Raw genomic sequence first — 24,827 nt, 5'->3', positions numbered from 1 at the left:
TTTATCATTATGTAGTAATAGCAAGAAAAATACCCTATTTTCACACTACTGCTTAGGTTAAATGTCAGATCTTTGCATCTCATCTGCAACCTGTGTGTTTAGGGCATTTTTGCTGCCTAACATGGTGACTAAATGGATCTTCTCACATGAACTTTTGTTGATCACTTGTTGTTCATGGTGACTGCAGTGATTTACTGTTTGCAAGAAATTATGTTTTTCCCTAAATAATTTTTTTAAAGTAAGAATATTTTGGACTGGTTAAGTTAAACTTGGTTCAATTAGACACAAAAAAACTGAATTTTGTCTTTGGAGCGTACCATATCTTGTGGCTGCGAGGGATGCAAAGATGAAAAAGCCACGGGCACTGCCCTTTAAGAGCTTGAAATTCTGTCATAGAGAAAAATATGCAAAAAAAAGATCTGCTGCTAGACAGAATAAAATATATACTTTAATAGAGGAACAAATAAGCAACGACAGAGGAAGGAGCTATTAAGACCAGAGGAAAAGAAGAGTGGGAGAGAAACAAAATGTGACTAGTAGGTGGCAGTTTGTGTCCAGAGCTTAAAAAAAATCAAATATCATATTCTTGACCCGAGATACCACTAAAAAAATGCATGAAATAAGTATGAAGTCTAAAAATTAAATCAGCATAGGTTGTTCCTTTCTTCTTTTTATCTACAACCTCAAAAGAAGGTTGATAATATGTAGCATATTTGTAATTGACAACAGAAAAAAATCTACAAATAATAAGAAAAAAGAGGGTTTTAATCAGCAGTTTAGCTAAATGCACTATATAACATTGTAGAAATAAACAGTTTTTGTGGGGAAAGAATGGCATAGAATTACAGTAAGATTTTTAGTCAAAGCAGCTGCTCTCATGGTTTGTGTGAGGGTTCCTGAATTCACACAACCCGGAGAGCTTACTCTGGCACCACGGTGGTCGCTCTCGTCTCATCACACTGCAATACTCAATTGTCTGTACAAACCATAAAAGGTTTACGGCAACTAATAAACGGAGCTGATCAGATTTAATGCCGTCACTCTCACACTCTAGTGTTATGTAACAAACTGTGTATAACCTCAGAATTTATTTTTTCCGTTTTAAAAATGCTTTTGGGTAATCTTTGAGTGTATCACAGCAGCATAGGGAGGATATGTTGTGGAATTCCCATTGCTGTGAGGGCTGGTGAGAGATACATCTGCACACAACACTTTAAAGGCGCGTGCTTTATGATTCTGTCCTTGTAATGCACACCCCCTGGCTATAATGGGAGAAGGGGCCTCCTTCGCCCTTCACTCAGATGCTCCCCTAAGCACAGGCTTCTTCCATGGAGAAGCTCTGGATCTCCCTGGGGCCAGCACGTTACAGAGTTTCCTCTACAGTACCCTCCTCAGGCCTGCTGGTACCTAAGTGGAGTGGGGCATGAACGGTGTGCTGTGTCTGTTTTTTCCTTGGCCACACATTCTTTGGGACCATCCTCAGCTTTCTGCAACTTCACTACAGTGCTGTGTGACATACAGATGAAGCACATCTCTCTCCCCGCCATCTTCATAGCTCCATTGTCCTAGACAGCGAAGGGAGGATCACGCTTATCATACAGACAGTCAATTGATTTCCATTCAGTGTGAGTCATGTTTGCTTTAATTGGGACATAATCAATGTCCATTCTACTAAGACAGTCAGTATGCTCTTTGATGAATTGCTTTTAATTTTGCTCTGACAGTTTGTGGTAGATTCTCAAAGGTGATTATTACCTTTTTCATTTAAAGCTGGAAATTCTATATCTATAGCCACATAACAACATACTGACATTAAATCATACTCATTTGAAAGAGTATAATATGAACTTTTTGAATTCTCCATGCCAGCTTCCATATTGCTCTAATCAAAGAAGCTAATGTATAAAAAGTTACTAATAAAAGATACAGAGTCAGAGAAAAAAGACCGTTCAACTGAAAAGTGAATTTCTATCTAAGATTGAATTCTGGTGATTAAAATTGAATTACTAAGGGTAGATTTAAGAGTGGGTTTCAAGACATCATTTCGAGTTGAGACAAACTTGTTTTCCACTTCAATTTTATTTAAGAATTAAATTTTTCATTCAGTAGCAAAATCACAAAAACAAACCACTTTATAAAGAGAGTATGAAAGATATTTAATCAAATCATAGTGACTAATAATATAGCCATTATATATTATAGCTAATAATATATACATTATTTCATTTACTCTCATTTTACACAACTGAAAAGAAGTAAACAAACCATATTGCTAGTTAAATAATCTTGGAAACATTCGTACTTTACATAGATGCTACCTACATTTAATGTTATTATCTGAGTAGAGGATTTTAAATTTGAAAGAAGTGTAAGAAATCATCTACATGAACACCTTTACTTTACAAGTGAAGAAAAAGTGGTTAAGAGATCTTAAATAACCTAACCAAATAACATAGCAAGTAAGAAAGACATAATATCTGGTCTCTTGACTCAGACATTACTCATCTAATTTCTACCATATAATTCATAACTCTTTTTCTTATCTGTTTTAAATTACTGTGATTATATTATTTTCTTTGATATATTTATTTGAGTTTTTTAATTCATTGAGAAACCTGGTATATTCTTTAAACCAGAAAACCAAATGGTGTTTCATTAATTCAACATGTATTTACCACATCCCTACAAGACAAAGCCCTAACTTTACAGAACTTATGCATGCTAGGGAACAGGATAAACAAGGAGAAAGCAGGCAATTACACTGGAGCATGATATATGATACAGTAAGGTTATCATACATTGTTATGAGTACAGAGTAGGAGCACGGCTCAATGGTGGACAGAGGTGGGTGGGTCGTATAATGAGGTTGATTTCAAACTGAGCCCTGAATGATTAGCGCTTGTTACCCCCACAGTGAAGAAGAATAGAAAAAGCATGTACCAGGATTAGGGAGCAGAGTGTGGAAAGGCTCAGAAGCGAGACTGTGCAGTACTTTTACTTTCAAGGATGTGCTAGGAGATTGATTTTACTGAAGCTGGGTGAATGACAAGAGAAATGAGTAGAGAAGTATGCAAGGGTCAGATAATATTTGGACTTTAAACTGAGGGAAAAAGAGATCTGTTGAAGGGGCTTCAGGAGGAGATACAAAGTTCACTCTGACTGAAGCGCAGAGACTGGCACCCTGTGGTTAGGGCAGTCATCTTGCTATGTGACATCCTGCTTTCAATTGTGTGATGGCTTCCATTTCCTTAGGACAGAGTCTAATCTCCTTACACAGTTTACAGGGATTTGCTTCTGTTTCTTCTACCTTGGTGCCAAATTTCGGCTGCACTGGAACAGAATGACTCATGCTAAGAAGTCTGGCTTCTGCGACATCGAAAATTCTCAGTATGTCAGTATGTTACAATGTGGCTTCTTACCTGGGACACTTCTCTTCTTCTTTGTCCAGGCAGCTCCTACTCATAATTTAGATTTCAGCCCAAATGTTACTTCCTCCAGGAAGCCTTTCCTGAAATCACACAGTCCTACTCTAAGCTGGTTTTCATCTACTCTGTGTCTTCAAGACCAACCATACTATCACTGTCATATCATTGTCATCCATAATATGATTGCATGAAAATGCTTGTATTCTTAAAAAAAAATCAAATGTGAATAATATGTGTGATATTATACGAAATAAGAATAATAAAGCCGACATTGTTGGAAACAGAAGTCGTGACTGCAAATTTTCTTATCTTTTTCCTCGCTGGCTATAACCTCTGCTCAGTAAATGCTTGTTGAATAAATAAATTGGTATAAAGCTGGGGCAATGAGACTAACATGAGGTGGTTACATATGTGATGTAACCAAGGGAATGGCAATGGCATTGGAAGGAAGTGGATGGTCCCTGGAGCTACTAAAGAGATATGGGGGGGGATTCCCTGGTGGCAAAGTGGTTAAGAATCCGACTGCCAATGCAGGGCACATGGGTTCTATCCCTGGTCCAGGAAGATCCCACATGCCGTGGAGCAACTAAGCCCATGCACCACAACTACTGAGCCTGCGCTCTAGAGCCCGCAAGCCACAACTACTGAAGCCCATGTGCCTAGAGCCTGTGCTCCACAACAAGAGAAGCCACCGCAATGAGAAGCCCATGCACCACAATGAAGAGTAGCCCCTGCTCGCCGCAACTAGAGAAAGCCCGCGTGCATCAACGAAGACCCAACGCAGCCAAAAATAAAATAAATAAATAATTAAATTTTTAAAAAAAGAGAGATACAGGGGACGAATTGACTGAACCAAGGGATTGGTAGTGAAGGATGATGGCAGAACAGTGGTTGACCTTCAGGTTCGGCTTACACAATGGCTTGACGGGGTTACCAGTCACTGAAATAGGGAACCCAGAGGCAGAGTACTTATGGAAGGTCAACGTGAAGACTACAGTTTTATGCATGTTGCATTTTTAGGCTGAAGGATCTACAGGTAGAAATAAGCTCAAGACTGTGGTAGGTGGGTCTGGAGCTCCTCAGGGAAATTTGGATAGAGAGGTGTGAGTCATTGGCATAGAATGGAAGGGGAAGTGTGTAGAGTAATAGGAAAGAGCTGAAAATGCAACCCTGAGGAACAGAAATGTTTTAGGATTGGGAAAGGAATAATGAAACTACAAAGGTGCAGAGAGATAATAATAACAATAATGGTTAACATTTGTTGTGGGCTTACCGTATACCATAGACCGTGCCAAGTGCTGTATCATTTAATTAATCCAACAATAAAATGAAGTATATTACATCCCTATTTCTCACCTTGTCTTTCACATTTTACGACTATCAAAATAATATATGCTTTTACAAAATTCACAATGATATAAATACATAATTAGAAGGTAACTGTATTATAGAATCCATTCTGCAAAATAACTTTCAGTAAAGTTTAGTGCATATCCCTCTAATTTTTCCTTCTCTCTGCATATTTATGTTGTGATTGATAATTCTTTTTTTTTTTTTTTTAAGATTGTGTTACTTTTGTGCAACTTAATTTTTCCAGATGATCACAACTGGTTTACTTTATATTTTAAAACAGTTGCCGGTATTTCATTGTATGGATACAATAAGCAGTCCAAGTAATGTTACAATGAGTAATCTTTACAGTGAAGAAAATTAGGCTTACAGGTAAAAATAGGCTTAGAGTAAAATTGTCAAGGGAAACGGCTAATAAGCGGTGGAAGCAGGACTCAGAAGAGAGAAGCCAAATAAATATCAGATCACAGAAGCCCAAAGATGTCTGGAGAATATGTCAAGAAACGTGGGGATATTAACAGTGCAAATGTTACAGAGATTAAGTAATATTTAGCAAGAATTTGTTCGTGACAACCACTAATGCATGGTGAGTACAACTTTAATGGAGCAAGTCAGAGGGCAGGGTTGAGGGTGAATGGAGGATGATTAAGAGGAGATGGTGACTTTAAACAGCCTTTTCAACAAGTTTAAAGGAGAGGAGATAGGGTGGTAGTCAGAGGTTTATGAGGTTGAAGAACCCCATAAACAATAACATTTTTTTAAAAATATAAAGCCATTTTGATAGCTCATCAGAATATTTTTCTTTGATTTGTAGTTGGATGAATATGGAAACATCAGAGAAGATGGGTGATTATGTGCCTAAAAGCAAAAATCATACTAAACAAATGTGCATCACATACCTTGACCCGTATAGACAAGTCACCAAAGTATGTGTATGATTGAAGCAACTCTGATTTCTTCTTTCTTAAAAGCTTATTGTGAAACATTTAAGACATAGAAATAGAAAGCACATTATGAGGTAACCCTTATATCCACTGATATACTAAAAAATAAAATAGTGCCAAATTACTTAAAGCCCCATGATGCCCCTCTTTGATTTTACCTCCCTGCCTTCACCTGAACAGTTACCAATGTCATGAGTTTGGTGACTCCTCTGCAGGAGATAAACTAAGAGTACATTCTCATTGTGTCATTTTCACGGAAAATGACAGCTAATAGGGATTAGTATAATGTTGATCTATTATTTGACACTATAAGAAATTCTCAAGTTTGAGAAAGTTTAAAATATACTTTTATACAAGCAGTAAAGTGAATTTTAGAAGGTGGTTTAAGGCATACAAGCTAAGTAATTTTTCATGTAAACCAGACAGCCTGAGCATTATCATAAAAGATAAAGCTTATGAGCTAAACTAAAGCTCTTGCTTTGACTGATGTTCCTAATTTCATGCCATTTCCTTATTCTCATGGTGTCTAATATGGTATTTTATGCTCAAAATGATTTTTTCCGGGGTTAAGCGTCGTAGGCTGAAACACCAGTCTTCCTTGGGAATGCTGCAGTTCACTTGGTGGAAAGGCAGTGCTGTTTATACAGGTGAGTCTCTGTACAAGTCAAGGCACTGGGTAGTGGTGTGAGATGAGAAGGGGACAGGATGGGACGTGATTCCAAAAGCACATCACCAGATGGTAATAAAGTTCATTGCTCCTCTACATGGTACTCTCCTTACGCATCCAATGACTTAAATTCTGGTCACATTAAAATTACTCTGTCACCAGAGTATAGCTAACCATTTCCTATAGGACAGGAGTATTTGGTCTTGCAAAGATTTAGCTTCAATAGTTTTTAGTGTTCAAAGTGAAATATTTCAGCTTTATATTAATAAAGAGATGCAATTGTTTTTACCAGATTACTTTTCCTCCTCTTTTAAAAAAATTATTTATTTATTTATTTATTTATTTTTGGCTATGTTGGGTGTTCGTCTCTGTGTGAGGGCTTTCTCTAGTTGTGGCAAGTGGAGGCCACTCTTCATCGCCGTGCGCGGGCCTCTCACTGTCGCGGCCTCTCCCGTTGCGGAGCACAAGCTCCAGACGCGCAGGCTCAGTAGTTGTGGCTCACGGGCCTAGTTGCTCCGCGGCATGTGGGATCTTCCCAGACCAGGGCTCGAACCCGTGTCCCCTGAATTGGCAGGCAGATTCTCAACCACTGCGCCACCAGGGAAGCCCCCCCCCTTTTTTTAAAGTCTCAATTACATTTTGATTCATTGATTGTTTTTGAAACAAATATACAGTTCTTGAAGCTCTGAAAGTCCCATTTCCTGTCTTTGGAGAAAAATAATTTTCAGTCTCATAATCACAAAACATCAAATCAACATAAACATCCATGGCAGCTCCTTTGAGACATGATTGTATCAGGGGTGGGGAAGTCAATACAAATAAGATTTAATCCGTTTCTTCAGGAATCCCAAACATCTCCTGTGGATGCAAGTGGACACAGTTGTGCCTGCTGTTTCCAGGTCCTTTAAACCACAGCACACTTCAAAGGCTGGGATTATACTCAAAAGCACATTTAACTCAAACATCCACTGAGTTTCTCTGAACTTCTAATTCTCCAACCTCTCGATTCCCTTGCATGAGACAGAGCAATGTCCTAGAGCCTCTGCCTTCCCTACAAGAGTCAAGGCAATCACATAAAATAGACCAGATAAATCAAACGACGGGCTTCCCAGGCTGCAGACATGCATAGTGAATTCCAGTGGAAAATGCCTCCTGAATCCACTGCTCCTATTACCCTCACAGCTACCCCACAGTCCTGCAGCCCACTCTCCTGCAGACATTGGATCACCTGACCTGACGGGTGCAGTGCCATCAGTATGAGCCTGGTTCTTACACACCAGCTCCTTCCCTTATTTCTTCCCTGCTTCCATTTCTGGTATTGATACAATAGGCACTGTCTTTTACTGTTAAAGTTTCTTTCTTCCCCTCTGTAGGCAACAGACTTTTCAACTAAGCCTACCAGAAAAAATATAGGCTATCCGGTTAGATTTGGATTTAATTTTTTTTAGTATAAATATATATCAATTATTTCATGGGACATATTTATGCTAAAAATTTTTTTGTTATTTATCTGAAAATCAAATTTATCTGAGTGTATTTTCTTTTGTTCTTTTCTAAATCAGGCAACCCTACTTTCAACTGGCTTTAGATAGCCCAGACCCCACGTGACCACTGTGCTTTTGGTACCTGGATGTTAGTCAAGCTCTAGCGAGTTTGTAGCTCCCTCTGCTGGCAAGCCAGACCACGTCTTTGACTTGAGCTCCGCTCTTGAAGCTGTGAGCAGGAAATAATGGATGGCAATGGAAGAAAGTGTAAAACAATTATGGGGGATGGTGAGTAAATCTATTCATTTGAAACAGGGGGTATCTTGAAGATTTGAGCCATACGTTTTTTCCCTCAGTTGTTTTATATATTAGGAATTCTTACAGCCATATGAAGTCACTTATTGTTTAATTTTGAAATCATGACACCAGTGTTTTATTTCTTTTGCTCCACAATGAATATACATCAAACTATTTTAATATTCCTTTGTAACTTGGATCCCAGAAAACTTGCAACTATCTTTAGAGTCCTGTCTTGTAGCTTCTGGAGGGTTACGGGATCAGAAGATAGAAGTAGGATATTATTTTCAGTCATTAGGGTTCTAGCAATAATTTGAAAATTCTAATTGGAGAAAATCACTACTAACAGTTTTTTTTCTCATTATGATGTTATTTTCTTATGTTTTACCTCATTGTGAGAGTTGTTCAAATCTTTTTTCATAGTAACTTGACAGGCACATGCAGCAAAGCGGCTGAGGTGTGGGGAAGTATTTATAGTAAATATGTCTTTTAACCTTTGCAACCAAGTAGTATGCAAATGGGCAGCTAGCAGGTTGACTGGGCCAAATCCCCGTTTTACAGGGCAGCACATCTTGGCCTGTGTATTACAGATGGCTTTCCATCTGGTGGCCAATGACAAGCTCCCCATCGGTTTCTTCAAATATGAGGAGAAACTTGCATAATCCAGTGAGTGGAAAACAGAAGGCCTATTCTGGCCTATTCAGGGTATATTTTGCCTTGAATTGTAATTTTGGTAGACTCAGGAACAATGTTGGCTGGATAAAGAAGAAAGATGGAGTCAGAAAATCTGCTGCCTGAGATGCTGCTGGGCTCCGGCTGCTTCTCCGGAAGGACCTATATCTTTGCCACACAGTGTTGGAGGAGAGACGTGCCCTTAGGTCCTGGTGCCTGGCTGCATGCCCAGGAAGTCAAGGGTTGCAGCCTCCAGTGCTTAGACTGGTGGGAGAACGTTCAGAAGTCAGAGAGTTCCTGGTCAACTTCCGGAGAAGTTTTTGATTGAGGACTGATGCTTGGTTTCAGATACAAGGCCATGTTCTAGCCACAAGGACAGCAACCGGAACCAGCAAAGCAGAATAACAGATGGTGGTCAGCGTGCAAGTGTCCGGGGCATGCTTTGCAGTTCAATCTCACGGACTGGGCCCACCTGCGGGTCAAATATGAGGGAGTTCTGAGGTGCTGTGACTTAGGGAATGTATGGGAAGTGAGCTTCTGGTACACCATGTCCCAGGGAGTTTGGCTGCTAAAGCTGAAGGGCAGGGGAGGTCAGTGGGGCAGCACAACTTGAGGGTCTGGGAGTTGCAGTGGATGGTCCACAAAATCTCAGGTTTGAAGCATGATAGAGGAATAGCTTAGGCAGAAAATATTAGCTTATGTCAAGGGATGCAAACTGGCAGCCCAGCAGATGTTCTGGTGGCTTGCATAGTGTGGAAACAAACCAGAAGGTCTGAACGTTGAGTATGCTTTCAAAATTTGCCGCAGTTACCAACACTCCCTGTGGCCTTACACAGGCTGCTTCACAGTTTAAGATACCAGCTGCTGGGTCCCTAATGCCATTTGAATTTGGAAACTCTGGTTGACACTTTACTTTTGTTTTGATTGACCTGGGAGGCTGAGAAGGACCAGACTCTTCAGAAGCAGCTAACACTGGATTCAGCTGTGAGAAGCTGGGTCAACCAGAGACAGAGAAAGTAAGGTAGCTGCTGACATCGCTAAAGAGAAAACTGTCATCAAAAGTACTATCAAAGACGTTTAATTATTCAGATACAGAAACTAGCTAAACTTCACTTCAATTGATGAAGCCAAGACCAGTCGCTCTTAATTACAGGGAGCCAACAGACACACTTTGTAAGGATCCCAGGTTGTATTCTTATAACTCACTCCTCTTTTATAATATACTTATTTGAGTGGAAGTATACTAGATAAGCAAGCTTTCCAGGGATTGCACAACACCCAAAGGTCTATCTTATTTATTGGTTCATGGGACAATATCTAAAATAGGTTGAGAAAACCTGTTTTGGATGGTTGAGAAAAATTTAGCTGCTCCTAAAGAGATGCTAAAAGGATGCCCTTTAGGTTAAGGCGCTAATTTGAAAATCCACAGTATCCCCGATAGTGGTCATTATCCCAAAGGATTCTGTTTGAGTTTATAGACCTGTGTCCATCTGAAACTAGAAACCATGACCTTTGCAATACAACCCTAAAAATGACACTTTTGCAAAATAATCCTCTAATAGTTCAGATAATTTAGCTACAGTATATTCTACAGTGGTGAGCTAAAAAGGAAGCAGAAAGTTGCCTAGCACAGGGTCTACATTGGTTCTCAATAAATATTTAGTGAAGAATAAATGAATTTGCAAAGAACTGAAACTCCACTCCCATCTTTAAACATTTTTTTTTTTCAAACTTCATGTGAGGATCGGTCCATGACTTACTAGGATGATTTTTTAAAGCACTCTTTGTATCAGTAAGAGTGTCATCTTAATAATCCATCAACACGTATCCAGCTGGACAGTTTCCAGACTTTCTTCTATATAAATCCTCCTTAGTAAGCCAGAAGATAAACAGTTTGGAAAAGTCACATGAATGTTTGTAACTGTAGCCTGAGAGGAATTGAACCAATGGAAATCTAAGGAAAGTACTTTCAAAGGATGATTTAACTGGACTGCAGAAGAAATCCTAGAAAGCCACTTTATAACATTCAGGCAAATGTCAAAGACAACTGGTTTCAAAAATCTAAAATATTTCACTTGTATATTATGTGCACTATTTCCACTTTAAAAAATTCGCCTACAGTTGGAGCATGTAGGGATTTTTTTTAACTCCACAAGTTTTACTTTTCTTCCACTTGGGGCCTTTGAAACATTTGATGTGTGCTGAGCATTGGGACTATAGGCAGGGCCAACATACATATGGTTTCCATGTGCTTGTTGTATAAAATTTACTTCAAACTTTCATGAAGTTCAGCTAATTATGTTCCATTAGAACAAACCCAGGTCCTATTAGATGATTATTAACAGATATGATGCAATAACAGCATTCTCAATATTTTGGAGAACAAAAATGAAAGAGATCCAAGTTTGAGCAGTTGGTATGAAAATATGTTATAACTGAAATTATATGCCTCAAAATAAGAGCAATGAAGCAGAACTGAATTTGTTCTTATCTACTGATGAGACACTAGCAACAGGATGACATTTAGTCACAGGCATGTTCACTGCCATTGACAAGCCTGGATACACTGCCTTTATTTAAGAAATGACAACTCTGGGAAATTCAGCAAAATAGTAGTTTTCCACATGCTTTTTTATTGAAGTATCTTCACCCTGATAGACTCTTTAGTATTCATATTCGGGGGACTCATTTTAGGGGTGTTAGTGTTGCTTATAATAAACTGCTGCCCGGGGAGTGAGCACCCAGCTGCTGATTGTATTAAAAATAGCTGAGGTTCATATACATCCATTCAGACCTTCACACACACACACACCCCCACACACACACCCCTCTTAAACCTTTTATGGAGTGTTTTTCCTTGAGGTGGTCCTTAATGATAATTTTAATCTAGTTTCACCTGCACAGCTATATCAGAACTACTGACACATAGAATTAAGTGATCCAGGCAAATCCTTTTAGGAAAGCCTTATTTAAAAGTAGAGAGCAACTTTGCAAAATAAAATAAAATAACTAACAATTAATTTAATATAGATCTGTGATATGAAATAATAATTTAAATAGTTGTATATAATATGTGTTATAAATTTAATAAAACCTGTCAGGCTAATAAGATTTAATGTAATCACCTCCCTGAGTACATTTACTTTTCTGAAAGAAGGGAGGGCAGTACAATCACCCTCGCTGTATCAAATGGGGTCTCTGGGAAGCATTTGTATCATCAGGAGGATAGCTGGATCAATTTCCCATTACTGGTTTCTGTGAAGGTGTGATATCACTGGTAATACAACACTAAGATGAAATGAGAATTTGTCAACTACATCTGCAACACCTAGTCTATGCAATGTTATTAAAGGCCATACTCTTATCTGTAGTACTACCTATATATGAAAAAAAGAGAGAGAGGAAAAAAAAAAAGATAAACCTCTGGAGGAAAGAATCTTGTCTATTAACTACCGCAATAGAGATCATTGTGGCAATGACATTGGAATGAAGAACAACAAAAAGAATAAATATGTATGTAAATATAAAGCAACAATTGTCAAACTTTAGTGTAAATTATGAACACCTGAAAGGCTGGCCAGATGACGTTTTGAGATCCCTCACCAGGATTTTTGATTCAGTATGTCAGGGGTGGGAATTTACATTTCTAACAGGTTCCCAGGTGATGCTAATGCCTGGGGCCCACACTTTGAGAACCACTGAGAAATATTAGTTGTATAAAACAATGATGTCTTGTGGGGCTTAAAATTTATATAGAGTTAAAATCCATGCATATATGGACAGTTATTTTGTGACGATGGTAGCTCTTCTTCCCAGCAGGAAAAACAGATAGTCTTTTCAATAAATAGTCTCAGTAAATGGTGCTGAGTCAACTGGATATTCATATAGGAAAAAAACAATGCTTGATCCCTTTCTTACACCATGCACTCAACCCAGTCTCAAGTGATTGCAGGTCTAAATGTGAAAGGCAAAAGCAGCAAAACTTCTAGAAGGTAGTATGAGAGAATATCTCGGTGACCTGTTTAAAATATTCTTGAACAAGACACAGAAAACACTATTCATAGGGGAAATTTTAAATTACATTAAAATTTTTAATTATGTTAATCAAAAGACACTATTAAGAGAGTAAAAAGGCAAGCTACAGACTGGAAGAAGATAGTTATAACATGTGTAACTGACAAGGGGCTCATATTCCAAATCTATAAAGAACTCCAACAATAATAAACAATCCACTATAAAAATGGGCAAAATTCTTAAAATGACACTTCACAAAAAAGGTTATACAAATGGCCAAATATATAAAAACTAGCTCACCTCAGTAGTAATCATAGAAATGCATATGAAAGTCACCATGCAATTCCCCTGTTCAAAATCAGAACATGGTTGCAATTAAAATACAGTTAAAATGATGGACACTAGTAAGAACTTACGAGAACCGTGGCACAGAGAGAAACCTCATATACTGCTGGGGGGAAGGTGAAATGGCACAATCATTTGGATATAAATAATTTGGCATTGTTTACTGAATTTGAAGATGCATATCCCACAAGACCCAGCAATTTCATTCCTAGGTATGTCCATGTGCACTAAGAGACTTGTACCAATATATTTATACATCATGAGTCCTAAGAGCCCCAAGTACAAAACAACTCAATTTTCCATCAACAGGAGAATCGATAAGTATGTTGTTTATAAAATGAAATTCCATGCATCATCACTGACTATGGATGAACTAACTACATGCAACAAGATAGGTGAATCTCACAAACATAATATTGAGTGAAAGTGGCCAATCACAAAATTACATATGAATGATTACATTTATTCAACTTAAAGAACAAAAAACTAATTTGTAGTGCATCGCTCCTTAGTTTGTAAATTTTTAAAGAAAAACGAGGAAGTGATTACTTTCAAAATGAAGATAGAATGGCTTTCTTTGTTGGGAAGAGAGGCCAGTAGTTATGAGGGGAGGAGATGGGGTTTTTTTGGGTACCTGCAATGTTCTGTTCCTTAACCTGGGTGGGTATTTACACAGGTGTTTGTTTTGTAATATATCATTGAACTGTACATCTTGTTTTTTGCCCCTTTTGGTATGTATACTGTATTGAACAGCAAATGGGATAAAATGCTTTAAAGCATAAATCACTCACTCTATCCATTTTTAAATATTGCAGTAAAACAAATTGTCTTTTCAGGTTGCTCGAAAACACCTGAAGTCCTTGATTTAATTATTTGCTGATTACGATTTGATTAATCTTTTTGTTTAACTAACTTATTTTCATATTCTGGTTTCTACATTACTTTGCATTAATTTGGCAAAGTGAGTTAATATTGAATGAGAATCAAATGCTCTGGTGTCATCTGGATAAACACCTTGTTTAATTCTTGGATGGCTTTACATATTTAATTTGATTTCAAATGTGCAAGGGAAACAGAATAAAAGTAGGATCATTGCAGGACTGAATAGTTTGTAAATATAACTGACCAACTCCAACGATGCTACTGCATAACAGAAGCTATTTAGATCATATACTGATATGTTAAAATGAACCTTATTTGAGGCAATTCTATTATTGATATATAATGAAAATATCATCACTAAATATAGGTCACACCATACCAATGACCAACGAGTTTAATTTTATTTTATAAACTCCTTTCTAAAGATATAGTCTAGTATTTCCATCTCAGAGAACAAAATTAAGCAATTGCATTTTAAGCACCTTGAAGGATTTGAGATTTAACCCAGTTTGTAAGCTAACAAGTTAGCTGGCCACAGTTTCATGGATGCACAACTCCTGAGTTAGCGATGAAAGACTCAGATGCAGAAAGCACACTGAGCATCAGCTTATTTGGGACTGGTTTCCTGAGCCCCAATTCCCACAAGCCTAAGAGAAGAGGCTCAGGTTATATTTGCATACACAGTGGGTGGCGTTACAGGAGAGTAGCTCTGAGTTGAAGGAAACCAAATAAGCCTGCTTGCCCTTTGCTCAGGAAAGAGAGAGAGATACTATCTCCTAAAGCTCTAAGCAAACCTATACCCTTCGTTCAGATGGAGGTACTATCTCCAGCTGCCAAGGCTCTTCCAAGGCTGTTCACTATGCATACAGCCTTGAAAGGATAGTCTCGAAAAAAGGATAGCTAGTGCCTTGCTCATAAGACATGCAGAAACACAAGACCCCGGGAGAACTGTCTCTCCATATTGATGACGGCTAAAACCTCTTTATACAGTTGATATAAGACATTTTCTTCAGTTAGAAACTGAATACTGAATACTGGTCTAAACTGAATTTTTCCTTTTTTTTTTTTTAAATGGGAACCAAAAATTTTTAACAGTTCATATTGCATTCAGAATGCTTTTGAGAGTCATAATCACATGAAGTCCTAGAAGGACCTTGAATACATAGAGTGCATATATATATAATACACATACATCTATATGGTTTGTTTTCCGCCTCCCCCATTTAAAATGTAAATTCCCTGAGGATAATGACTTCCTGTGTGTGTATAATTTATTTTCTTATTCTGGTTCCTACATTACTTTGTACTACTTTAATTAATAAAGTGGTATAGGTCTGCCATCCTCCTTCTTTCTCTTTGTCAACACCATCACCTTAAGAACAATAACAAAAAGTGTGTGCCTGTAATCTGAAGGTACTAATAGTCATCAAATGTGACAATGTTTTCTTATCTTCAAGACCACCTATCCATAGAATCTAGGACAATGGCTCACACACAGTGGAGCTCAGTAAATATTTGTTGCATTGAGTTAACCTGAACTCAGGACCCCATTCGACAGTCTGTAAGCCAAAAGTTGCTCTCGGTGACATGCTCAGTAACATGCTGTGCTTTGAAAATAGAAAACATTGCTTTTTCTCAAACCCGTAGACAATCATCTTAAGCTCAAAGACTTCTGTTCATTTATGATGATTCTTGTGTACAGATGTATAAAACTGAGGGAACCATCATATGCATCTCCAGAAATGTGTTTTATTATGAGATGAGAAGCAAGTCAAGGAGCGCCTGTTTTTCCTTCCTCTGAGAACTGGTCCCCCCCCCCCCCCCCCCCCCCCCCCCCCCGTGCTCATTTCCATCCTCTTCAACAGGAATTTAGCAGCCAGAGTTTATGGTCGAAATCCTATCCACATAAGTTCCTCCGGACACTGAATCATCAGCACAATGCTTTGGAACCACTCTGGTCTTCTTTACTAAATTCAACCTTTCTGTCAACAACAAAATGTGGAAAGGACACAATGTTTCCGTACTCCTTCCACAACCAAATTACCTCCTACCGGAACTAGAAAATGTGTGCCGCTGTGAATTTCCATCTACTACAGCTACTCGCCGCCGGGCAGCGCCGGGGTCTCGCACACAAAGGGGGAGAGCGGGGCGTGGGGAGGCGGCAAGGCGTCGCGGCTCCGCCCGGCCAGGCCATGTCCGCCCGAGCAGCCATCCCGGCAGTGGGGACCAGGAGCGGGCTCAACTTGGGGCTCGGGATATCTGAATGCCACGGAAACTGCGATCCTACCCAAACGAGTCAGGGGGAGAGGAGCCCGAGGGCGTGCGCGAGCTGAGTGAGTGCTTACGTCGCAGCGAGATCTGTGCCGGGGTAATTAGAGAGGAGTTAGGCTGAGCCGCGTCCTCTTTGAGCAGCGGCCGCCGCAGCCGCCGCAGCAGCAGCCCGGAGGGGCGCGCCCGACTGCGGCCGCCGGGGAGCGCCCAGCGTGAGGCCCGCGCCCCGCAGCGGCCGCCCCGCCGCGCCCACGGTCCCGGCGGCTCCGGGCGCGCAAAGGCGGCGGCTACCCGCGTGGCCTTCTCCATCCAGGCGTGCGATTCTCGCTCGCTTCCTTCTCCTCTCCCGACGGCGAGGATGGCAGGGCCGGGCGAGAACCTGGGGCACCGGTGGCCCTAGGAGGAAGCGGGCTGCTCGCGGACGATGCGGTCAGGGCTGCTCCCCGGAGCGTCTTCTGCCCGGGTCCCAGCTGCCGTCCCTCTTCTCCGCTCGCTCCGACCCACCGACAGGAGCTGATGCCGCTGTCGCCGCCGCCGCCGCCGCCTCCGAAGCCGCGGCCGATGGATGCCAGGCAGGGCCGCCTCGCTTAGCGTCCCCGCCTCCGGGTTTGCTGGTAGGAGCCGGCTGCTCTCTCTTCTCTCTTGCTTTGGGGTATTATAGAAAAGGTTTTATCCTCCACTCCTTTTCCCCACCCTCTCCTCCCCCAACCCTGCATTTGCAATGTACCTTCCCGGCGAGATCCCTCCCCCCAACCCCTCCGCAGCAAGTCCGTTGAAATAAAGGGCTAGAGGAAGGCAGGAGTTGGGGGTGGGGTCGAGGGGGGAGCCCACGCTGGTGCCAACGCCAGCAAACCCCCTTCTGGTGCCTTATGAGATCACGGTGTATCCAGGAGGGGAGGAGGGAAGGTGCGCTATCTGCAGAGCCTCCACCTAACTGGATCACAGTCATTTTAAATAGAATCCCACAAATGTCTTAGAAATAGCATCTTTGAATAAGTAGAAGGAGAAATAAGCTCCTTCCCCCCTCTTTCTCTTTCTCTCTTTTTCCTGCTGGCAAAGACGCGCTCTCCCCCGCCCTGAGCTCCGCGCTGAAGAGCCGCCTTATTATTAATCAGAATCTCCATCGTTATCCCTGGCAGGAGCATCCTTCAGTAGGGACCGCAGAAGCATCACAGTGCTGGGGCTGAGATGTGCGTGGGGGCTTTTTCTGTTACATCTCGGAAGAGAAGAGGACAGCACCAAGATCAGCACCACCCGTGCGGGGTGCAATTAAGGGTGTTTTGTTAGGAGAGAGAAAGGACAAGAAGAGGAGTGCTGGGCCGCCAGAGGTCCACATCTCTTTGAAGGAAAGGGACAAGGGAACTAAAGTGGGACGTTGTTTTTAGGGGGTGGGCAAAGAAGTTTATATCCTTCATAGAAAAGGTGTGGGGAAGCAGGAGCAACAGGGTACTTGATTGGACACCAAGACAAATCGTTTCCCGTAAAGAAGAGAAGGCAGGCAGCAGCGAGGTCTGGAGGCCGGCGTGTGGTAGTGACCAGGGCCAACGGTGCGGCGGGACAGCCAGCGAGAGAAAGGCAGGGCTCGGGAACAAGCAGAACAATGACTCATTTACAGGCTGGTCTCTCTCCTGAGACCCTGGAGAAAGCGCGCCTGGAGCTCAATGAGAACCCAGACACACTGCACCAGGACATCCAGGAGGTGAGGGATATGGTCATCACCAGGCCGGACATTGGCTTTCTCCGCACAGATGATGCCTTCATCTTACGCTTCTTGCGGGCCAGGAAGTTTCATCACTTCGAGGCTTTCCGCCTCCTGGCCCAGTACTTTGAGTACCGGCAGCAGAACCTGGACATGTTCAAAAGCTTCAAGGCCACTGATCCTGGCATCAAGCAGGCACTGAAGGATGGCTTCCCTGGGGGCCTAGCCAATCTGGACCACTATGGCAGGAAGATTCTAGTCCTTTTCGCTGCCAACTGGGATCAGAGCAGGTAAGTCCTAAATCCGAACTTGTACTAAGGCTTCTTTTACTCTCCCACTTTCCAGAATTTATCTTGAGTAGTGTCATAGTTTTACAGCTTTGACGTTACTGTTTATTTGGCTCGGGGCGGGGTGGGGGGTGGGGGGAAGAGAAACTGGAACTAAGAAATGCGTTTTTGGTGGGCACCCTGGGGGGAGGGCTGGGACTTTTATCTTTACCTTTGAAACTCGTACTTCACTAGCGCCCGTTTTCTACTGCAGCGTTAGGTGCTTCATGAACCATATTATTGTGCTGTATAATCTAAATCATTCAGCTTCTAAATAAAGCTGCTAATTTTTTCAACTCCTAAATAAGTTTACTGTTCTGTGGAGAAATGAGTGTGAGAATGGAGACAACTTTCCCTCCTTCCTCCTAAAGAAATTCTTTTTTCTTTTTTCTTTTTTTCCTAAAGAAATTCTTAAACTGGATTCATCACCATCATCCATCGTCCTCCACCTCCTCCTCCTCATCTCTCTCTTTAGTACTGCGATTTTATTTTCTTAAGACTACCCTGGCATTCAACCAAGCTCAAGTAGTTTTATTGCTTGGAAACTTTTCTGCTTGGTGATGTGTAGATGAAGGAATAATATGATGTGTGTCACTTCAGTAAAAAGGAAGAGTTGTCCCCTCTGTTGCTGAGCACGCTGCCGACCCTGAAAATACAGGCTGACTTGTGTGCTTGTTCTACACCTGTCACTAATCTAAAGAATGTGTTTCCTGTCTGATGTGATCTTTCATCTTTTGGAAGGAAGTGAAAAATGTTCAGATCTGTCAGTTGGTAGACTTTTTGAGCTCTCTGGCTTTTTAATGGAGGAGAACTAATATTCTTACTTCATCTACATGACAATAGAAAAAAACAGACAATGACTCTTCTACTTCCTCAGTTGGAGGAGTTATTTTCTCAGATTGAAAGATACAAGAAATTATAAAAGACCTTTGTGTAAGGTAGTTTCAATTAAGTTCGAAGTTAAATAAATGTCATGGAACTTAAAAGTGTTACCAGAATTATGAATCATAAGAAGCTTGTTGTTAAAACATCGTTGTATTTTTAGTGCAGTGAATGGTGATTTTTGATGCATCTGGTTCGTTTAAACCATCTCTGGAGCAACTTTAAAAGACTTTTACAGTTACTGAGAAATCCTATGGATCTTATAGGTCTCTAGATAGGCTTCTCAGAGTCTTGGGACTTTAGAATGCAAATTAATATTTTTAACAGGCGTTTAACCCTTCAGTTGGTCTCCTTTTCCCTGTAATTCTACGTTGAGAACTACTCCGATTATTTTTTAGGTAAATATAAAGATAAACTACTACCTGAAGTATCATAAAGCTAAGAAACTCATAGAGTTAGCCATTGAGGGGAATGGAGTTCTCTTTCTGTCTCTTACTTTGGTTAATTATAGAGATTTTACTCTACTCTTTATCAGGTAGCAAAGTTTAAAGGCTCGTGAAATGCCATCCTTTGACCACAATTTCTCTTTAAAAAGTTTTTAGTTCATCTAAGAAGTACATTGTAGGGTTATGCAAACCAATTATTGTGTATATCAAAGCTGAAAAATTTTATTCAGGAAAGAACCTAGTATTTTATGAGTTAGATTGGAACTTAGTTTATTGAGTTGCCATGAAATGGGAGCTGTGGAAATTGTGTATTTAAATATGTCTCAAAGTCTGTTAAAGATATCATTAGGGAAGCAGATTGCCCTTAGGGAGACATGAGCATACATCAAACCTATTTTCATTTATTTCTATAACTGAGCTAATATTGACATTGATTTATAAACCTAATTAAGATAAAAGCCACTTGTAGTTCTCATGTATGTGAAAAGGTGATTATTTTGGACTTACTAAAGAAACTATGTTTTAGTTGTCTATCTCATGTTTTCATGTAAAGGATAAGTTACTAGTAATCCAAATATATCTCCCTGGAAATCTACAATGGGAGGGGACTTATTAATTGATATGTCGAACTATTTCTTTAAATCTACACAAAATCTTAAATATTAAAACTTTGTACATGTGACATTAAAAATGAAAAGCCATGTCCTGTAAAAATACCTTACAGGGCCTATAGACTAATAATTGTGAATTCAATTTCTGTGGTTGGAAATGAACAGGTGTGATCAAGAAGTTGTAGTACTTCAAGATCAAAAGGTATACAAGTTATTTGGAGCTTATCTAAAATTCAGTTGAGTTTCCTCCTCCTATATATTTTTTAAAAAGTCCCTCCCTCCTTTTCCCTGCCTGCGCCCCCCTATCCCATATCTACATATACATATACAATGACGAGTGGATAAGCAGGTCCACCCTCTCGGCATCCTCTGTAAACCTTTATCATTGGGAGATGTGCATAAGAACTGCCTCTGCCCTGCTCTGAAACCAGCAGGACAGCTGCCTTTCTGACAGTGCCCAGAGTGTCACCAGCTCTTTTCCTGCCTTTGGCCTGAATCCCCTTCCTTCCTCCACTATTCATTTTCAAGGCTTATCTGACTTGACTACTACAGAAGTCTCTGCCACCTTCCCTAGGTGTTTACCTTATGCTTGCTCTGTTAGCTGGATATGCCATGTGCCAAATTCTCTTGCTCCTCATCCCTCCCCTGTTCTGTGAGTGAGGTGATCTCACCTTCCTGCTCTGATCCCACCAGTCTAAACAACCTGGGTCCCTGGAGAAGACTGCACATCTGAACATAATTCTAACCACCTTCTTGAGTTGTTCAGTGAATTACCTGGCTTTCAACAACTAAAAAAAAAAAATAATAACATTATTAAAAGGGGCAAAATAGCATTGTTTTAAAGAAAGAATAGGTGGGAATTGTCCAGGATTACACAGGGAAATTCCAGAAATGAGGTAGAAGAAAATATCCCCCTTTATTTGGATAACAGGTTATTTCCAACTTCCCAAAGGGAATAATCAAGATTTTTTGTGAATTTTGAAAAACTTTGTAAAAGAATTTTGTATAACAAAAAAAGACTAAGCCTCATGTTATTATAACAGCACCTGAACTAGAGTTAATGTTCAGTAAATGTTTGTTGAGTTGAATTGAGTTATGCATTTTTTTAAAAAAGAATTCTAAGCAGGCAGTTATCTGATATATACTTTCTCCTATATTGAATTTTTAGGACAGTTTTCTGTGCTTCTCAGGAGACTGGAAACAGTAAATGTGTGTGAGATGGTGACTATAAATAAAATAGTGTCTCTTCCTATTGCAGTATAGTGCAGGTCAGTTTCAGGTTATTGCAAGTAACTGGACCATTTCCAAAGCTTTTACAAGAAATATTGAATCTTCAGGAGACTGAGGTATAATATTTACAGTGTACCCACCTTCTAATACAGCTAAAAAAATATTTGAAATACTGAAATGTCAAAATGACTTTCAGTGTGGTCTGTGGTTCTTTTTTAAAAAAACATAGAACATGTTTCAGATGATTTGTTAACATTTATTGAGCAGGCTATCCTTGGCAAAGATTCACACACTTTTATCTTTTTGTTTTCTTTTCAAATCGTCTAACATAATTTCTGAAAACAAAAGTAAATTCCACAAAATTAAAAACAAACGGATTGTTACCCTGCAGCACTGTGATGCAGTAGTCCTCCATATATTACATGCTGTCTTGCTTTCCTGAGTGACAGTGCCCTGCTTAGGACTCAGCAGATACCTTCAAATTGTCCACCTGATTTCATCAACAGAGTGTGATGATAATGTACCAAGAAGCTAGAATAGATTATACTACCTTAAGAAAAGGAAGTTTGGAACGAAAGTAGATTGTGGTCTAGACCCTAGGGCATGAGAGCAGGTATCTGAGAAGTCGAAATTCCCTGGCATGTAATTATTGGGAATATTCATGAGTAAACTGTGTTACCTGAAACATAATGATGACATGTATTCTGATATGTGGCCTGTAATTTGTCAGTTAGCCTGCAAGTGGTATTTTACCTTCTTAGACTTATAAATGACTTCTCTATACTTAGTACCACAACCAACCAATTGTAAACAAACAATTTATCTGGAATCTGGTTAACAACCACTAGAAAACAATTAAATACAGTGAAGTTAAAATGATTCTAATATAGTGGCAATTCAGAAAGTACTGACTGTCTTGTACCATGTTTGGCTTGTCATAATGGACATTGATTATCACTTATAGTACTGAAAGGGCTCAAAGACTGATTGGTGAGACAATGCTATGATCCTCTAACTTATCCTGGAATTTGCCTAAAAAATGTACTATTGTCAGTTTGTTCATTCTTATTGTGTGGCTTTTTCATACAAAGGAAAATATTATACAAATGGCCAGCTATTTGAAGCTCCAGTTTTAATTATGACTATGCTCTCATTTATTAAAATAATGTGGCCAATCTTCAAATGAAAGAAGGTTATGATGATGGTAGCTTAAAATTTTTAAAAAATAGCCATAGACTATACATATTTGCTTTATTCTCAGCCACAAAGCTTTACTCTTCTGTGGAAGTGCACTAAAATAAAATAAAATAAAATAAAATGATTAGAAATAGATTAAAACAGACAAGGGCAATTAACTAGTTAATTAGGGAGAAACACTCTTACTTGATCATTTTAAAAACAAAAAACAAGCCAAAAAAGAGGCTTAATTTTTTGGACTGATTTTTCAAGTCTTCTTGGCTCTGTTTATTAAAATATTTAAATATTTCTCAACTTTTTGTTTCCTGGTGTCATATATCCTGGCAGGGTCAGGAATCCTTACCTTCGAAATCCTAAAGGCACTGCTATGCTGTATTACGGCTGATTTTGAGATTAGGTCAATACTAGGAATGGCAGGTGTGGGTTCCATGGGGTTTCTGTCCCAGCAGGACTTTTGTATTGCTTCCTTATAGGGCTGCTCTTTAAACAAATACTCTGGGAACTGCAGCTCACTTCAAAATATGCCCTTGGTTCATACCATGGAAAATGGGAGAGAAAAAAAAATTGTCCTGAGAAGTGTTAGTGAAATATTGGGACAAATCTCTTAAAAAAAATAAGACAGTCTCTAAAAACGAGGGTAATTATGCAGTAATTAGTGAAATAATCCTGAAATAACAGCAATGACCAAGAGTTCCAAACTTCAGCAGGATGTTGATTGGGTCTGGCCCAAACCAGGCTATTTTCATGTTTCAAATATGCAACTTTAAACAAAGTTGAAAAGAAGCAACAGATTTGATGTTACTAAAGTGCTCTGAAAGGATGTCTCAAAAAATGTGGAAAGATATTTTAAAACATGAGCCAACAATTAGTAAATTATTAAATTATCCTTAGTAAATTACTATATTTCCTCCATTCTGGGAAAAAAGATTGAATTCTTTTACATCATTGAAGGCAGGTACATATAGTTCATTAACATAGTAAGCGGCATTATTGAAAATGAGGGAAAAGATGTCCCCGTACGTTGGTTGGGTCTTTACAACATCGAGTAAAATGAGTGAATAGAACAGTACTTGATTCAAACCAATGTATTAAAAAGTATACTTTTTTCCAGCATTTGCTACATACGTGGACATTTAATAGGTGCTAGGTGCAAAAAAAGACACATGACACATTCTTTGTACCATCAAGGAACATACAACCTCTCTGGGAAGAAAAAACACAAAAAGCTAAATAACTTCAGAGAGGTCGTTAAGTGCTAAATGAGGGTGCTGCTTGTCAGTGCTGGAAGTTCAGGGCAGGGGTACCAGGCTGCTGTGTCGTATAGAGAGAAAATCACCTGCTCGGGAATGTAATTCAACCTTTTATTTTTTCATTTTAATTCATTATTTAATTCATTCATTCATTTTAAAACACTTTTATAGCATATGCTATGTGTCAGGCACTATTCTAAGCACTTTATAAACATTCATTTATTAAATCTTTATCACATACATACGAGGTAGGTTCTGTTAACATCCACATTTTGCAGGCACAGAGCAGTTATTCCACCCATAACCACACAGCTAGTGAGTGAATTGGTCAGACTTGCTTTGTGTGTACAGATAGTTAACCAACATAAATCTGGGAAAAGACAGTTAAATATAATTATAAAAAAAGCAAGCTCTGATAATTAAAAAATTCATCTATGTTTTAGAAAATCTTGATTAAACATCAGAATGTAGACCATTAGGCACAGAAATTTAAGTTGGTAGAATAAATATTCTGAAGGCAAAGACTGTATCAAGCAGCTAAGTAAACACTTACTCTGCCCTGAGGAAGAGTTGCCTTTTCAATGTTTGTATTTTTCCAGCACAACTTTGTTTTATTTCATTTCGTTTTATTTTGGCGGCATCAGGTGCACATTTTTTAACCTTTTTTTTTTTTTTCAAAGAATGACATTTTTCCTCTAGATGTTTCATTTACAAGGATTCTTTTGTTCTTACTCACCTACATTTCCACAGCAGTAAAATTAAAGCAAGGCTGAGACAACTAATCTGTGCCTAGCGATACAAACCAGACACATAATTATTTTGGATTTCATATTTC

The 24,827-nt window shown here is 39.4% G+C and overlaps 1 protein-coding gene across 2 annotated transcripts in view; it reads left to right on the top strand.

Moving 5' to 3' along the window:
* The first annotated feature begins 9,306 nt into the window (after positions 1-9,306).
* The window catches only part of CLVS2 (clavesin 2), a 77,541-nt gene continuing 62,020 nt past the window's right edge, over positions 9,307-24,827 (top strand). The window contains exons 1-4 of one of the 2 annotated variants that reach the window (XM_036872108.1): positions 9,307-9,317; positions 9,396-9,398; positions 16,752-16,965; positions 17,411-18,340. In XM_036872108.1, the coding sequence (XP_036728003.1) occupies positions 17,952-18,340 (389 nt within the window). In that variant the 5' untranslated portion in view covers positions 9,307-9,317; positions 9,396-9,398; positions 16,752-16,965; positions 17,411-17,951. Of the gene's footprint in view, positions 9,318-9,395; positions 9,399-16,751; positions 18,341-24,827 lie in introns of both variants that reach the window. The other variant, XM_036872110.1, reaches the window with a different exon arrangement.

This window comes from Balaenoptera musculus, chromosome 12, assembly GCF_009873245.2.
Source record: "Balaenoptera musculus isolate JJ_BM4_2016_0621 chromosome 12, mBalMus1.pri.v3, whole genome shotgun sequence".
Taxonomy (NCBI): Eukaryota; Metazoa; Chordata; class Mammalia; order Artiodactyla; family Balaenopteridae; genus Balaenoptera; species Balaenoptera musculus.
Note: the sequence above shows the minus strand (reverse complement) of the source record. Positions and strands in the feature narration are given on the sequence as shown.